This window comes from Triticum urartu, chromosome 6A (assembly GCF_056163025.1).
Source record: "Triticum urartu cultivar PI428250 chromosome 6A, HENAU_Tu73, whole genome shotgun sequence".
Lineage (NCBI taxonomy): Eukaryota > Viridiplantae > Streptophyta > Magnoliopsida > Poales > Poaceae > Triticum > Triticum urartu.
The window spans coordinates 34,926,377-34,944,341 of record NC_141878.1 but is presented as its reverse complement, the minus strand read 5'-3'; the positions used below and the strand labels follow the sequence as shown (position 1 = coordinate 34,944,341).

At 51.1% G+C, this 17,965-nt stretch overlaps 1 protein-coding gene and 1 pseudogene across 1 annotated transcript; one reads left to right on the top strand and one right to left on the bottom strand.

The window, feature by feature from the left end:
* Positions 1 to 367: 367 nt before the first annotated feature.
* On the bottom strand, positions 368 to 958 carry LOC147963588 (putative E3 ubiquitin-protein ligase SINA-like 6). Its single transcript, XM_087529629.1, has one exon. It carries the CDS (start codon positions 956 to 958, stop codon positions 368 to 370), a length of 591 nt encoding a protein of 196 aa, XP_087385755.1.
* A 2,098-nt stretch (positions 959 to 3,056) lies between these two features.
* The window catches only part of LOC147963587 (uncharacterized), a 38,732-nt pseudogene continuing 23,823 nt past the window's right edge, over positions 3,057 to 17,965 (top strand).

Here is a 17,965-nt window from a genome sequence, read left to right as displayed (position 1 = left end):
ATCATGGATGTACCTATATACTAAAACATGTCTAGATACATCTATATTTTGACAAATGGAAGGCATGTATTGTGGAACGGAGGGAGTGCTTGTCATCAAAATGGATAAAAAGGGACGTATCTAGAACTAAAATACATCTACATACATCTCCTTTTATCCATTTTGATGACAAGTAGTACTTCTTACCCAAAGGAACTTTATATCCAACAGACACAAAATATCCGTTCGACTGTTGGAAATTACTGATCTGATGTCGAAGTAATTGCTGCATCGCCACCAAAACCCACCATTTCTTAAGCTAAAGTAGAGAAAGGTAATCCCTATATTAGCATATTACTAAGATAAATAGAAGGGACTGTAGAAACATTTAGGACGTGAGCTTGTCAATCTGAATGTGGAGGGACACAAGCTTAGCCCCGGCCAGCAGCTTGGGCGGAACTGTCAAGAAGGTCAGCTCCTGTACGTCCACGTCGCCAGGATCCTTGCTGCTTGTCACCTCCATTTCCACCTCGACGGCGTCGGTCGTGCCTTCAGGCTCCCCCGGCGGGCCGTTCGCCCACAGCTTGGCCACGTAGTGCGGCAGTGGGGATGCCCCCGCTCTGATGCAGACGACCGACACGGCGATAGGCGCGCCGATGTCAAGCATGCCGCCGACCAAGAAAAACGCGCGGCGGTCCTCCTCCTCGAACAGCAAGAGCCGTGGCTCCGACAATGGCACTTGCAGCTGGAGCACCTTGCCGTACTGGATCCTGTGCACGGGCATGCGATGCGCGGTGCTGATGTGGTGGTAGAGCACCGGCAGCGGGCCTTCGTAGCCACAGACGGGCACGCGGCATTTGCAGGGCGCGAGCGGACACACGCTCTGGTGATCGGCGAGCTTGTGGTAAGTGACGTAGAGCCCACAGCCTTCGTGCGGGCACTCCACTCTCACCGACGAAAGGACGGAGTCCACCGCCATGTTCCGCACGTCGAAGCCACCGCCGCGCTCGCACTTCTGGCACTACCGCTGGTTCCCGGGGTGCTCGACGCTGTAGTCCGCGCAGGCCAGGTGCCCTCCCTTCCATTGCAGAAATTATTCGAATAGCACATCAATCAAGAAACATGCACCTTGCTCAATCAGCCGAACAGACGAGGTGTATTTGAACCTCATACACTGGAGGCATGAAGGGGCGGAGGCACAAGGGGAAGTGGAGCACGGTGAGGTCCATCGAGACCTTAGAGAGCTCCATTGTCGGGTCATGTTCGGTCTGCATGATCTCGCCCTCCTCGTGCACAACCATCTCTTGACTTGGGCCGGGGTATTACAAAGCAAGTATCAAAAGGAGAGTCACGGCATGCATGCATGCATTGTAATTAATGCATCAGTAAACGCAAATTATTGAAATATATCGAGTGCAGTGCTTTGATGTGTCACGTCAACTCGTACATCAATGAGAAGTTTGATTATCCTCTCCCTCGCGGACTTAACTACACCTGCCTTTGGCTGTATGACAGGTTGGCCACACACCTGTCGGGCCCACCTGTCATACACGCAAAGGCAGGAGCGTCCCTCCCTCGCCCATGAGCGTGGTGGCTGGCAAGACTAGGAGAAGCTTTCGCTACACGCTCTCCCTCCCGCAGGCGGTGGACATGCAGCAGTTCAATCGGTGTCAGATGGCCAGAAGCGTACTGTAGTACTCCTCCAGTGCAGTACTAGTACTCCATCATTGTTCGACTTCCCAAAGAGGCGAAGAGCCAAGCACAGCCCGGACGCTCGCGTGGCAGTTTCATGTGTAGAGTAGTCTAGGATAGCGTGTACCGTGCCTTTAAGCTTAAAATAGTTGGGGTCGGCTCCATGCTATGTGGCCGTCTCGAAGTTTTTTAAAAAAATTAAAATAGTCTTCTGGCCCTACCTGACACCCTGGTGATTGTAGTTTGCACGCTCATCTGATCAAGACAGGAATATATATTTTAATTTGTTTTTTTTAAAAGGGGGGACTCCCCGGCCTCTGCATCAGAACGATGCATACGGCCACATATATTTTAATTTGTGGTGGGTAAATGTTAGAGGTTGCAGCAAATATATTGTACACTGCGGGTCTTTCAGCCAAGTTTAGAGGCAAGCATGTGGGGCCAGTGCTATGATGTGTCGCGTCAACTCGTACAACGAGGAGAAGCTTGATTTTACTACACGCCTTCTCCCTCACCCATGCGCGCGGTTGCTCGTAAACGAGGACAGGCTTTTGCTTAGTAGTACTTCTACAACAAGCTATCCGTCCCGCTCGCGGTGGATGGACATGCAGCAGTGGATTCGACACTGTAGAAGCAGTAGTAGTAACATCATTGTTCGTCTTCTCGAAGAGGCGAAGAGCCAAGCGCAAACCGAATGTTGCAGTTGCGAACATTGGAGCATGCATATAGCCAGGCTCTTGCATGAGACAAAATTGCTATGTGAGCCCACTATTGTACTAGTACGTACATCTACTTGCTAGTATAGCCCTGTAAACCAGAAAGGAGTATTTGCCCTTCTAGAGATTTCAACAAGTGACTAGACTACACCGAGACGGGGTACATATGGAGCAAAATGAGTGAATCTGCACCGTAAATAAATACGTACTAGTTCTATCATTTTCCTCTCCGAGGTGCACAATATTGAGTATACTGACTAGTCTCTTTTTGACACGCATTTACATTTTTTTACATGGTACAGACGCAAGCGCTCATATACACGCGCATACACTCACCCCTATGAACGCACACATGCACGGCACTATCATCTTGAAATTTACGAAGTCACCATAGGCACCTCGTCGTCGACGGGTCCATAGGTGCTTGAATGCCAGGGAGGGAGAGGGTAGCGGTCCCTGAGACGTTGAACGGTCAATGATGCATCCTCAATTACATGAAGAGGGAATTAATTGGAGAAGCAGAATAGAGCTAGCACGATGTGAATGCAACAGAGTTTGGACTCTCATATAATAAAGGCGCCCCACCACTCCAATCCATCTACTCCCAAGTCTCTGCGCAACACTGCTCACTCCAATCCAAGACTAAGTGACCAGAAGCCACAAGCACCTATGGAGGTGGACGCGAGCGGCAGTCGGCTGTGCCAAATCATCCAAGGCGCCGGCCTGCGGCCCCGCACCGCGCAGCGTTTCCAGACAGTGCTGGCGACCGCAGGCATCATAGCCCTCACCGACGCCGGCTTCGCCTCTCGCATGGACGACATGATGGTCAACTCCATCCGCAAGTTCACCGCCGTCAAGAAGCGCACAGACGACCTTGCCGTACTGCTCCAGCCCGCGGCCCAGGCTCCTCATTGCCTGCCACCCTCATCGGCCTCCATGGTGACGAACTCTTTCAAGCCCTGGTGGCCCTACAGGTGTCGAAGGTCGCGACGAAGAATGTGCACCTCGAGGCCACGCTCGCCGTGCAGCGCCTCGCCATGCAAGAAACCGTCAACCTGCACATCCACGTCTATGAGGAAATTGTTGGGGAACGTAGTAATTTCGAAAAATTTCCTACGCACACGCAAGATCATGGTGATGCACAGCAATGAGAGGGGAGAGTGTTGTCTACGTACCAACGCAGACCGACTGCGGAAGCGATCACACAACGTAGAGGAAGTAGTCGTACGTCTTCTTCCCGATCCGACCGATCCAAGCACCGTTACTCCGGCACCTCCGAGTTCTTAGCACACGTTCAGCTCGATGACGATCCTCGGGCTCCGATCCAGCAAAGCGTTGAGGAAGAGTTCCGTCAGCACGACGGCGTGATGACGATCTTGATGTACTACCGACGCAGGGCTTCGCCTAAGCACTACAACGGTATGATCGAGGTGGAATATGGTGGCAGGGGGCACCGCACACGGCTAAGGAACGATCTCAAGGATCAACTTGTGTGTCTTGGGGTGTCCCCTGCCCCCGTATATAAAGGTTGGAGGAGGGGGGCCGGCCGGCCAGAGAGAGGGAGGCGCAGGGGGAGTCCTACTCCCACCGGGAGTAGGACTCCCCCCTCCAATCCTATTCCAACTAGGACTCTCAAGGGGGAAAGGAGAGAGAGGGGGGCCGGCCCCTTCTCCTAGTCCTACTAGGACTTGGGGAAGGGGGGGGCGCCGGCCAGCTATGGGCTGCCCCTTTTCTCTTTTCCACTAAGGCCCAATAGGCCCATTAGTCTCCCGGGGGGTTCCGGTAACCCTGCCGGTATTCCGGTAAAATCCCGATTTCACCCGGAACACTTACTATGTCCAAACATAGGCTTCCAATATATCAATCTTTACGTCTCGACCATTTCGAGACTCCTCGTCATGTCCGTGATCTCATCCGGGACTCCGAACAACCTTCGGTACATCAAAATGCATAAACTCATAATAACTGTCATCATAACGTTAAGCGTGCGGACCCTACGGTTCGAGAACAATGTAGACATGACCGAGACACGTCTCCGGTCAATAACCAATAGCGGGACCTGGATGCCCATATTGGCTCCTACATATTCTACGAAGATCTTTATCGGTCAGACCGCATAACAACATACGTTGTTCCCTTTGTCATCAGTATGTTACTTGCCCGAGATTCGATCGTCGGTATCCAATACCTAGTTCAATCTCATTACCGGCAGGTCTCTTTACTCGTTCCGTAATACATCATCTCACAACTAACATATTAGTTGCAGTGCTTGCAAGGCTTATGTGATGTGCATTACCGAGAGGGCCCAGAGATACCTCTCCGACAATCGGAGTGACAAACCCTAATCTCGAAATACGCCAACCCAACATCTACCATTGGAGACACCTGTAGTACTCCTTTATAATCACCCAGTTACGTTGTGACGTTTGGTAGTACCCAAAGTGTTCCTCCGGTAAACGGGAGTTGCATAATCTCATAGTTATAGGAACATGTATAAGTCATGAAGAAAGCAATAGCAACATACTAAACGATCGGGTGCTAAGCTAATGGAATGGGTCATGTCAATCAGATCATTCAACTAATGATGTGACCTCGTTAATCAAATAACAACTCTTTGTTCATGGTTAGGAAACATAACCATCTTTGATTAACGAGCTAGTCAAGTAGAGGCATACTAGTGACACTCTGTTGGTCTATGTATTCACACATGTATTATGTTTCCGGTTAATACAATTCTAGCATGAATAATAAACATTTATCATGATATAAGGAAATAAATAATAACTTTATTATTGCCTCTAGGGCATATTTCCTTCAGAAATCATCTACATAGGCCACTACAAGGCAAGCGAGGACAGAAAGACGTTGGCCTTCTTCCAGCGGTTGGAATCTTTGGACGCCATTGTTCAAAAGCACGTCGACCTGGCCACGAAAGCCGCTGCTACTTGGCGCCGTTCGGTGGGCCGGCGCCCTGAGTCGAGGAGGTGGACGTCGTCGATGGATGCATCTCTTCTTCTTGCCTCTTGTAACCAGCACTGCATCGCCTCGTGGCCTTAATGTTTTATTAGTATAGTACTCCCTCTGTTCCCAAATATATGTCTTTCTAAAGATTCCAGCAAGTGACTACTACATACGGAGCAAAATGAGTGAATCTACACTCTAAACTATGTCTACATACATCTGTATGTTGTATTCCATTTGAAATAGTATCTAAAAAGGCTTATATTTATGAACGGAGGGAGTATATGGCATTTTTATTCCAGTCATAACGTTTTCACTGTGAGGTGGGGCCGCAGTTGAGCAAACCCACCCCGCCCACCGGGCGTTGGCCGAGTTTAGAATTAGAAGAGAGAAACGAGGGAGGAGAGCTAGCTGTAGCACGGACGCTGTTGTCAGATGGGACTCGTGTTTATAGAATAGGAGCACTGAGCACTCGTGTCTCTTTTTTTTGAGGGAAAAATTAGTCGTATGTCTAGTACCACTAGTTGGGTGCGTGCGACCTATAGCTGTCATCACTTTAGGTCTCCTTTTCGAACCGCGGCTACGCTTCACAGTACATATTATTTCACGCATTTATCCTCCTATATGTACTCCTAGGCTATTTCCACGTGCTCCCATTCACCAACATGCGGGACATAGAGCATCTGGGTCGTAGTGCATGCATGACTCGGAGCATATGCTGGGGTACTTTACATTTCAGACCTAACGAATTACATGCAAACCCCCCGCAGAAGAATAAATAAATGAATGAATTACTACATGAAACCGGATTATTTTCGTGGAAACCGGAGCACGCTCATTAAATTTTGGACATAACACGTTTATAAAAAATGACCGGACCAAAACCAGTCTAAGGGCCTCTTTGATTTTTACCGCAAAAAAGGGCCTCTTTGATTCTCGGGATACTAAAAACACAGGAATGGGGAAAGTATGATGGCGATGAACCGAGACAACGAGAACTCTAACTCAGTTAGAGGTTAGTGTTAGATTCTAACCCTGAACTAACTCTAAACCAAAGAGGTGTATGGATGGCAGGGTTAGATTGACAATAAATGCTCTATCTCAATCATTTGACTACTTTGGACCCTATTTCGTGCTGGATTTGGAGGGTGCTTGGATACGTTTTAGTTCCATGACTAAAAGTAGTGGGACTAAAACTTGCTAGCCTCATCCATGCTTGGATCCAAATACTAAAGACACTAAAATCAAGTTAATGAGCATTTATTATCCTCCAAACCTTCCAATCCAGAACTCGCATGTGTTAAAGGAGAGGAGTTAAATGAGGAGAGAGAGGACTAATCCACATTTTAGTAGGGGTACCCCTGACTAAAAAAATTTAGTCTCAAGACTAGTTTTAGCCCCTCTTTAGTCAGGGGTGCTTGGAACTTTAGCCTCTTAAAGAGACTATTTTTAGTCAGACTAAAATAAGTCCCTTGGATCCAAGCACCCTCTTGGTGTGCCCGGCTCTTCTGTGGCCTCCTCCCGCTCACAATTGACATAAACAAACTATCTATACAAATCAAGCATGCAAAACATGATAATTTTTACTTTGTCCATACAAATGAGATATCCCACTTGAACATACAAGTCGTCAATCAAGCTTCACAAAATAAAAAAACACTTCATGAAACAAAGAATGAGCTAACTCATCATAGAAGTCATTCACGATAGGGAGGGAGCCCGGAGCCCCTCATGCACCGAGGGAGGAGCTCGCCATCGTCGCTTTGGAGGAAGGCTCTATAGAGCCCAAGCCCTGGGAACCCCTCCGACGCCGGCCCTTGCGAGTTGAGGTCGACACCGGCATGGGTAGCAGGGCCGCTTGCCGCCGACTGGGAACTTAATCTTTGGGCCTCTAGAAATAATGCAAGCTTGTAACTAAAATACCTAGAAAGGTGAATTGAATCTTTGGGCCTCTAGAAATAATGCAAGCTTGAAACTGAAATACCTGGAAAGGTGAGCTGAATCTTTGGGCCTCTGGAAATAATGCAAGCCTGAAAGTGAAATACCTAGAAAGGTGAACTGAATCTTTGGGCCTCTAGAAATAATGCAAGCCTGAAACTGAAATACCTAGAAAGGTGAACTGAATCTTTGGGCCTCTAGAATAATGCAAGCCTGAAATTGAAATACCTAGAAAGGTGAACTGAATCTTTGGGCCTCTAGAAATAATGCAAGCCTAAAATTGAAATACCTAGAAAGGTGACCTAAATCTTTGGGCCTCTAGAAAGATTTATTACCTCCTCAAGTAGCATCAAACAATTCCATGTGTGCACCACAAATCTATACCAAGTTTGATCAGGATCTACTTTTCCAAATCAGAATTAGCGCTAGAGCAAGCAAGATCAATGATATGGCCGTGAGACAGAGAAGGAACGAACAAACTCACCCCTCTTGCGACCTCCCTGGTAGATTCACCGCCATCGCGCACGACAAAGGGAGAAAAACGACTGGTGAAGGGGGAGCGGGGTGACCTTCGAAGGCCGGAGGGAGAGGGCGGCCGGAGTAGGGCGGCGGAGGCCGGAAGGAGAGGGCGGCTGGTGGAGAGAAAGGGTGAGCGGCCCTACGGGGAATAGAGAGGAGTCGTGCGAGAGGGGGGAGCGAAATGGGTGTGGGCAAGGGAGATTTTTTTAGTTCTCTTTTAGTGGGCCCGAGGATAACTAACCCAATTAGAACCTCTCCACCGGGCTAGTTTTTTTAGCTGGGTTAGAGCAAACTAGCTCAAACTAACCGCTCTTGTTTTGATAATTTGAGGCTATTTCAACCCAAACTAGCTCTAACTCAGGGATCCAAACAAAGAGGAGTGTTACTGTACATGCTACAGTGTGGACCGTAGCACATTGTTTTTTATGGCCATATCACCACATTGTTTTCTACTGCTGGTTCACTGGGCTACCGTGGTTCGCACTGCTGGTTCACTGGACTACCGTGGTTCGCACTCCTCCGACCTGAGTAGTAGTATAGTACTAGTATATACCGCATCATTCTTTGCTCCTTCTTACTACTCCGACATGTGGGAGAGCCAGCATTCGGGTCGACGTGTCATGCACCAGATTAGAGCGCGAAACGGAAGGGGGGCATCACCCCGGTCGGAGCGCCAGTAATTCATGACTATAGTGAGTGGTCATATCACAAGTCTTTCCAGCAGTAACGTGCCGTCAAATTGCACAGCCCCACTCGCTCACCCTCCTCGCCTCTCTGTCAAACCGCCTACCCGAAAACTGCCGCGTGTACTGCCGGGGAAAAGCCCCCCTGTCGGTGTCAAAACCGGCGGATCTCGGGTAGGGGGTCCCGAACTGTGCGTCTAGGCGGATGGTAATAGGAGACAAGGGACACGATGTTTTTACCCAGGTTCAGGCCCTCTCGATGGAGGTAAAACCCTACTCCTGCTTGATTAATACTGATGATATGGGTAGTACAAGAGTAGATCTACCACGAGATCAAGGAGGCTAAACCCTAGAATCTAGCCTATGGTGTGATTGTTGTTCTTCGTCCTACGGACTAAAACCCTCCGGTTTATATAGACACCGGAGAGGGATAGGGTTACACAGAGTCGGTTACAATGGTAGGAGATCTACATATCCGTATCGCCAAGCTTGCCTTCCACGCCAAGGAAAGTCCCTTCCGGACACGGGACGAAGTCTTCAATCTTGTATCTTCATAGTCCAGGAGTCCGGACAAAGGTATAGTCCGGCTATCCGGACAACCCCTAATCCAGGACTCCCTCAGTAGCCCCTGAACCAGGCTTCAATGACGATGAGTCCAGCGCGCAAATTGTCTTCGGCATTGCAAGGCGGGTTCCTCCTCCAAGTACTTCGTAGAAGATTTTGAACACAAGGTTAGTGTCCGGCTCTGCAAAATAAGTTTCCACATATTGCCATAGAGAGAATGATATATACACAAATCTAATCTGCTGACGTATTCCGTAGCATGACATCACACCACGGCCAAGCCTTTATTCAAATCGTTTTTACTGCCCCACCTCAGCGTGTTTCGGGAGGCAGTTTCCTTGGCATGTCTTGTCAAAGCAGAGATCGTGTCCCCTTATTCTGGGATTCTCATCAATACGGGCGTGGGTAACCCAACCGCGCCATTGATTACGGTGCTTGGGAGATAAGCGAGTTTTCCCAGGCTGGTGGGGACGCATAGTTGCGTCCGCCCATATAAGGGGATAAGGATCCACCTTTTTTATCCACGCCTTCTTCCTCCTTTGCTCATCCATTTCCGCGCACTCGAGCACCAGCGCCCAAGTCTGCACTCCCCACCTCAACCTTCTCTAGCCATGTCCGGAGCGGGAGGCAAGTGGATGGTTTCCTCCGTCACGGAGGGACACATCAAAAAATTGAGGAAGGTCGGATACTTGTCTAACGATATAGCTCACCGGCTTCCCGAAGAGGGGCAGCTCATCCCCACCCCAAGGCCCCATGAGAGGGTAGTGTTCCTTCCCCACTTCCTTTGTGGACTGGGCTTTCCTCTCCACCCATTCGTCCGGGGGCTCATGTTCTACTATGGCCTGGATTTCCATGATCTGGCCCCGAACTTCATGCTCAACATCTCGGCGTTTATCGTCGTGTGCAAGGCTTTCCTCTGCATCCGCCCCCATTTCGGCCTATGGCTCAAGACTTTCAATGTCAAGCCAAAGATGGTGCGCGGCAACTAGGCGGAGTGCGGAGGCGCCATGGCGGGCAAGATGCCCAACGTCCTATGGCTCGAGGGCTTCTTCGTGGAGACCCTAAAGGGGTGGCAATCGGGGTGGTTTTACATCACCGAGCCGCGCGACCCTGAATGGGTCGCAGCCCCCGAGTTTCGATCTGGACCCCCTACGCGGCTCACCTCCTGGAAAGAGACGGGCCTGTCGTGGGGTAACAAAGGAGAGCTGACTGGACTGCAAACATGCATCCAAACCCTGGTGGACAAGAAGCTCAAACTTGTCAACGTAGTCCAGGTTATGCTCATCCGCCGGATCCTCCCGTGTCAACGGCGGGCCTTTAACCTATGGGAGTTCGACCCGACGCAGCACCGAACTCTGAGCAGGCTCTTCGACACGACATACGAAGATGCCTGGAAGGCGCTATTCAAGGGCGCCGAGGCTCCCGCATCCGCTACCGAGGATCGCGGATTCAGCACGCAGCGTCACGCTAGTGCAGTAAGCTATTTTTACCTTTTACAGGGTATTAGTTTTTCATAGTTTGACTCTATGCGGGATCTAAGCTCCCTTACCTTTGACAGGATTGGCAGGGACGTCCGGACAGATCAACTGTCCGGCTCCTTTGCCCGAAGACCCAGCCGATGCTCGCTTGGCGAAGCTGCTGGTTCCGGCGCCCTACGTGGTGCCGGAGAAGAAGGCCAAGAAGAAGGCCACGGGGACTCAAAAGAGTGCCCGGCGCCTGGAGGTGTCAGATTCATCATCCGATGACTCCGAGACGCACTCCTCTCGTGAAGACGACGAGGAGGAAGAAGAAACCTCTCCCCCTCCAGCGGGGGGAGGGAAGAAAAGGAAGGCCACCCCAACCGGGGAGGCCGAAGGGTCCAAGAGGGGGAAGACCCTTCCTCCAGACTACTCCACCAATGCCAACGACGGCGAAGAGGAGTGGCCGCATAGGGGCAAGCCCCTGGCGAGATTGTAAGTATTCGGACACAAGAGCAATTCATAGTGTTCCTTTCTTGCACAGCTCCTCCTTACGCCGAATATGACTATGCAGTCCGCCCAAGGCCGGGCTCGACGGGTCGTCGAGCGGCTCCCTGGATTCGTCGGACGTGAATTCACTTCCGCCCGCTACCTCCCCCCACCCTACGAACACCGCCGAGGTGCTGTCCCAACAAGTGCCAAGCCAGGAGGAGGTGGTCCTGGAGGCGCCGCAAGGAGACCTCCCGGACCCCAGGCGTAAAGGGGATAGGTCCCCCAAGGGCTCCGAGTCCGACCTTGAGCCGGACACCGCGCCGGAACCTTCAACGGTTCCGGACTCCGGTAGGCAGCCTCCTTCCAAGAGGAGCAAGCCTACCGAGCCGGTGACCTCCATCCAACCGGAGGTACCGGACAATTTGATGGAGGTGCTTAACGGCGCCTCCATCGACGAGGAGCACCGCACTATTATGAGTGCGGTGATCCAGAAGGTTCGGTCCGCCAAGGGCGGACTAACTGAAGCCTGTGCCAGCCTTCTAACAGGCTTTGAGGTAAGTAAAGAATATGTAAAAATATTACCGCATAGACAGTAGCCCCTGATGCTCTGTTCGGCGTTCGGAAAGAAAAGCCGAATAGAGGATCTAATAACATTCGCAGGAGTCTAACATAATCAAGTCAATATGCGTATGCAGGCTTCGCTGCTGGCCTCCGCCGCACTGACTGCGGAGGTGGGTACGCTGAAGCAAGACCTCGCGCGGTCCAAGAACGAGCTCGGCCATGCCAAGAGGCAACTCGAGGAGAAGGAAGGTAAGTAATACCTTACGCAAGTGTATAGAGAAGATGTGGTTGCAAAAAATGACAGGATCAACATGCTATTATAGGGGCCATGACCGAGGTGGCAACCCTTAAGAAAGCGCTGTCCGAGGCTGAAAACAAAGTGGCCGCGGAGCGCACAAAGAGAAGAAAGCAGGAGGCGCAGGTGGAGGAGGTGCAGAAAGAGCTCCAGGCTCTCGTGAAAAAACACGAGAGTTTGGAGCTTGACTCAAGGACGCAAGCGTCCGAGCTTGCGGCAGCCCTCGAAAGCGCAAAGTCTGCCAAGGCCGAGGCCCAGAAAGCCCTCCAGGAGGTTGAGGCGATGAAGAAGATAGCGGCGGGTAAGGCTTTCTTTATGCAAAGCAAGCATGTGAAAGTTAATTACTTGTTACTTACCCAAATCCGGAGCTCTCCAGGAGCATTCGCAGATTTGCCCCGCAGCGTATCCGATGCCGCCGCTTTCTACCGAGCCGAGGAGGGCAGCTCGACAGAGAAGGTGTTCTGGTCTCAATATGCTGAGGCCGGACACCTGGTGCCTTTGAGCGACCAGTTGAAGCAACTGGTCGAGCTCCACAAGGTGGCCGAACAGGCCCTGAAGGGCTTTATAGTTCGGCTATGGCCTGCAGAGGCCCTGCCTGGGAGCTACTTTGGGCTGGTGAGGCGGCTGGTGGACGCCTGTCCGAGGCTTGAAGTCGTCAAGCGCTCCATCTGCATCGAAGGTGCCCGTAGGGCGCTTGCCCGTGCTAAAGTGCACTGGGGCAAGATGGATGCGGAGAAGCTGGTGAAGGACGGGCCACCGCCGGGCAAGGAGCATCGTGTCCCGGAAGCGTATTACGAGGGCGTCCTGAAGGGTTCCCGCCTTATAGCGGATGAATGCTCCAAAGATTTAAGTTTTGAGTAAACTCGCATTTGTGATCCTGTAGGCTGTAAACTTGTTCATATGTGCTCAGCAACGCTTTTGAATTTAAAATATTACCTTCTGTGCGGTCGTTTATCAAATTTGAGAGATGGCGAGTCGTCGGCTTCTGTCCCCATGCCACGAGTGCTGGGGTGTTCGGGATAAACTTGAGCACTCTTTTTCCCATTCTTGGGTCCTTCGAGGGAGGCGCTCAACACAACGAACAAAGCAATCGGACTATAATGCTTGAACACTCTCACTTAGCCATAGAATTCTATAATTTTAAATTTCGGCGAAGCCCCTAGTATTCGGAAGACCGAGTTCGGGGCGCTATCCACGCCTAGGCCAGACAAAGCCGACTCCTCGCTCTAAGCAGCATAAGTCTTTAGGGACTCGAAAACCTCTCGAACAGCGACCAACTCTCGCCTCATCATGATGGTCAATTTTAGCTTTCTCTACTGAGGTGCTTAGCCCAGCTCAACTGGGGCACAATCGCAGTAGTTCTCCTAGTGCTACCTTAGCCGATATAACGGAACGTAAGGCACCAAAACATAGGAGCTGGGCAAACCCAACTATTGACCCAAGACATGATTCGGAGCCGATGCATATAATGCTATAAGTTCGGGGTGCCGCACTTGTGAAAGTGTTCGGACTTCTCACACCATATTGTGGGGTACTTAAGCCCCTGGCATATTGGCCGTACCAAAGTGTACGGGTGCAATATGTCATTAATGAACATATGTTCATAAAAAAGATTAATGCAAAAATAGACAAAAGCTATAAATTGTTTATTAAAAAAGCTGCGATCCAAGCAGAACGATACAAATAGTGCGATAAGCAAAAGGTGGGACTATTTAACATGTCCTTTCCAGGGGCAGGCTACGGAATGGTATGTGAAACGGGTATACTGCTCGTTATAGAGACCACCTGGGAGTTCCATAATGCGGCCTAGCTTTCTGCTTCCATGGTTCTTGCATCATTTGTTCGGCAATTGTACTGCCGGTTAGGCCTTCCGAAGAATGGAGTCCTGAAAGTAAGAGAAAATGAAGAAATCGGCAGCCCCTAGTGCGGTTTAAGCCCTGCCGTGATGGTGCCCCTCCCCCTGTGCCCATGGTATTTCCAGAGCGTAGTTATGTACGTGCAGCACTGGTTTCGCAATTTCGCGAGGGCTGGGGTTGGGGCCGCATTGCTACGCCTGCTCGGAACGTGCCAGGCGGTCTTGTTGTAGGTTACTCCGGGCGCGCTTGACGTTCCCCGGGCGTTTAATGGCCGGACTGGAGAATTGCCTTGAGAGGCTGCTTTGTATTTCCGCTACGAGAGCCGCCGTATGCTCCTCCGTTCGGAGAGAGCGTTCGGTGTTTCCATTGACCGTAATGACTCCTCGAGGGCCTGGCATCTTGAGCTTAAGGTATGCGTAGTGTGGTACCGCATTGAACTTGGCAAATGCGGTTCGCCCGAGCAGTGCGTGATAGCCACTGCGGAACGGGACTGTGTCGAAGATTAACTCCTCGCTTCGGAAATTATCCGGAGATCCGAAGACCACTTCAAGTGTAACTGAGCCTGTACAGTTGGCCTCTACACCTGGTATGACGCCTTTAAAGGTCGTTTTAGTGGGTTTTATCCTCGAGGGATCGATGCCCATTTTTCGCACTGTATCCTGGTAAAGCAGGTTCAGGCTGCTGCCGCCGTCCATAAGGACTCTAGTGAGGTGAAATCCGTCAATAATTGGGTGTAGAACCAATGCGGCGAACCCGCCATGACGGATGCTAGTGGGGTGGTCCCTTCGATCAAAAGTGATCGGGCAGGAGGACCATGGGATGAACTTTGGGGCGACTGGCTCCCTCATGGGGATGTGGGTTGCGTATATCATGTTCACCGTCCGCACTTGTGGGGGAAAACCCTTCTGTCCACTGTTGTTCGGCGGCCGGGGCTCCTCCTCGTCGTGGCTATGCAGCCCCTTGTCTCTATTTTCGGCATTTAACTTGCCTGCCTGCTTGAACACCCAACAATCCCTATTTTTGTGATTGGCTAGCTTTTCGGGGGTGCCATGTATCTGGCACAAGCGGTCGAGTATTCGGTCCAAACTGGACAGGCCCAGAGTATTTCTTTTGAATGGCTTTTCCGCTGACCGGATTTATAGCCTCTGAATCCGGCATTAACTGCCATATCCTCAGCAGTGTCGCCGTTAATGCGGCGCTTTTGCTTGTTGCGACATGACCTGCCAATGTTGTCCTTGGTATCCGAATTACCAGGGTTCTTGGTCATGTTATTGCTACGCGCCAACCAGCTATCTTCTCCCGCACAAAAGCGGGTCATGAGTGTCGTGAGGGCTGCCATAGATTTTGGCTTTTCCTGTCCCAGGTGCCGTGCAAGCCACTCGTCATGGATGTTATGCTTGAAGGCTGCTAGGGCCTCAGCGTCTAGACAGTCGATGATTTGATTTTTCTTGGTTAGGAACCAAGTCCAGAACTGTCTGGCCGATTCCTCTGGCTTCTGAATTATGTGGCTTAGGTCATCGGCGTCTGGTGGTCGCACATAAGTGCCCTGGAAATTGTCGAGGAATGCGGCTTCCAGGTCCTCCCAACAACCAATTGATTCTGCTGGCAAGCTGTTAAGCCAATGCCGAGTTGGGCCTTTAAGCTTGAGTGGGAGGTATTTGATGGCGTATAGGTCATCACCACGTGCCATGTGGATATGAAGGAGATAGTCCTCGATCCATACCGCAGGATCTGTTGTGCCATCGTATGACTCGATGTTCACGGGTTTGAAACCCTCGGGGATTTGATGATCCATTACTTCATCTGTGAAGCATAGTGGGTGTGCGGCGCCTCTGTATTGGGCTATGTCACGACGCAGCTCAAACGAGCTTTGTCTACTGTGTTCGGCCCAGCCGGATTTACTGTATCCGGAGTGACGATTACCGTCTCGTGCCGTGGGGCGCCCACGCGATCCATAGATCGATCTTGTTTGCCTTGCCTTGTCCTCCAATATATCTCGCAGGTCTGGCGCATTTTCCCGTGCCTTGGTATTTTTTGAGCGGCGCTGGGGTGCGGCTTGAGTGGAGGGCCGAGAGGCCTCTCTGTCGAGGCCACGAGGTGGCCAGTCAGCCGCATCATGCGCTGGTGATGTAGGTTTAGGCGCTTCCTCGTTTAGTCGGGGTAGCAACCTGCGCTTTGGGTAGCTCTTGGAGGGGCGTTCGAGTTTAGTCCATCTGTCGGCTAGCAAATCTTGATCAGCTCTAAGCTGTTACTGTTTTTTCTTGAGGCTTCTCGCCGTGGCCATAAGCCTGCGTTTGAAACGCTCTTGTTCGACGCGATCCTCTGGCACGACAAATTCGTCGTCGTCGAGGCTTGCCTCGTCTTCGGAGGGAGGCATATAATTATCGTCCTCAACCTCTCTGTCTGCCGCTCTCTCATGAGGGCTGGCCTCTCCATCCTCCTGTGCTGAATCTTGTTGGAGGGGGTTTTCTTCGGCATTGTCCGGGGTGTTATTATCTCCCGTGCCGGAATCAACGTTTTTGCTTTGGCGGGATTTAGAACGGTGCTGCTGATGCCGGCGCTTAGGCTGCTTCTTGGAGGAGTCATCCTCCGCTGTTCCATCGCCATTGCCTTCTTTTGGGGTGTCCACCATGTATATATCATACGACGAGGTGGCTTTCCAGTGCCCTATAGGCGCTGGTTCTTGATCGTCTCCTACATCGGCGTCCATACCGTCGATGTCTTCGGAGTCGAAGTCGAGCATGTCGGTTAAATCATCGACAATGGCTACAAAGTGGGTGGTGGGTGGGCTTTGAATTTCTTCATCATCCGCGTCCCAACCTTGCTGACTGTAGTCCGGCCAGGGCTCTCCTGATAAAGAGAGAGACTTTAGTCAATTCAGAATATCGCCGAAGGGCGAGTGCTGAAAGATGTCCATGATGGTGAACTCCATAATCGGCACCCAATCGGATTCGATTGGCAGGGGCGCGGAGGGCTCGGAGTCCGGAGAGGAGTCCGGCTCTTTGGAGTCACGAGCTTCGCAGAGGACAGGGCTGGTCTTCGGCTCGATCGCCGTAGAGATTGCAGCCCCCGAGGCGGTGTCCAACCACCCATCCTCGATCGGCGCAGTTGGCTCCGAATTAAGGGTCGGAGCCGATGCGGACGCGGCCTCCAGGGCACTGTTCGGCGGCAGAGCTAAATCATGCCCTTCGTGACAGTGCGGCATGCTCGGCTGTGGCTCGAATCCGTCGAAGATCAAGTCCCCGCGGATGTCAGCCATGTAGTTTAGACTTCCAAATCTGACCTAATGGCCAGGGGCATAGCTTTCGATCTGCTCCAGATGGCCAAGCGAATTGGCCCGTAGTGCGAAGCCGCCGAATACGAAGATCTGCCCAGGGAGAAAAGTCTCACCCTGGACAGCGTCGCTGTTGATGATCGGAGGAGCCATCGGGCCTAAAGGTGACGACACAGAGGAACTCTCAATGAAAGCACCAATGTCCGTGTCAAAACCGGCGGATCTCGGGTAGGGGGTCCCGAACTGTGCGTCTAGGCGGATGGTAACAGGAGACAAGGGACACGATGTTTTTACCCAGGTTCGGGCCCTCTCGATGGAGGTAAAACCCTACTCCTGCTTGATTAATATTGATGATATGGGTAGTACAAGAGTAGATCTACCACGAGATCAAGGAGGGTAAACCCTAGAAGCTAGCCTATGGTATGATTGTTGTTCTTTGTCCTACGGACTAAAACCCTCTGGTTTATATAGACACCGGAGAGGGCTAGGGTTACACAGAGTCGGTTACAATGGTAGGAGGTCTACATATCCGTATCGCCAAGCTTGCCTTCCACGCCAAGGAAAGTCCCTTCCGGACATGGGACGAAGTCTTCAATCTTGTATCTTCATAGTCCAGGAGTCCGGCCGAAGGTATAGTCCGGCTATCCGGACACCCCCTAATCCAGGACTCCCTCACCCGCCCTCGACTTTTAACTACGCGAAAATAGTTCGAGCTTGTTCGTTCTATATAAATACAATACTTACTATATGTTTATTCACCCGTGGAGTTGTTCAATGAATGGAGGGGCAGGGAGCACAAGTGAACAATACTGTAGTACTACTAGTAGTAAGTTGGAGTCATACAGTAGTCACCTTAAATAGATAGTTTCTTTTGTTTAATGTCACGTACACAAATTGAAACGCTTGTTGTGGAGAGAGAAAAGATAATCACTCCACTATATATGGACACAGGGGCCTGAGCGCTTGCTTTACTACGGT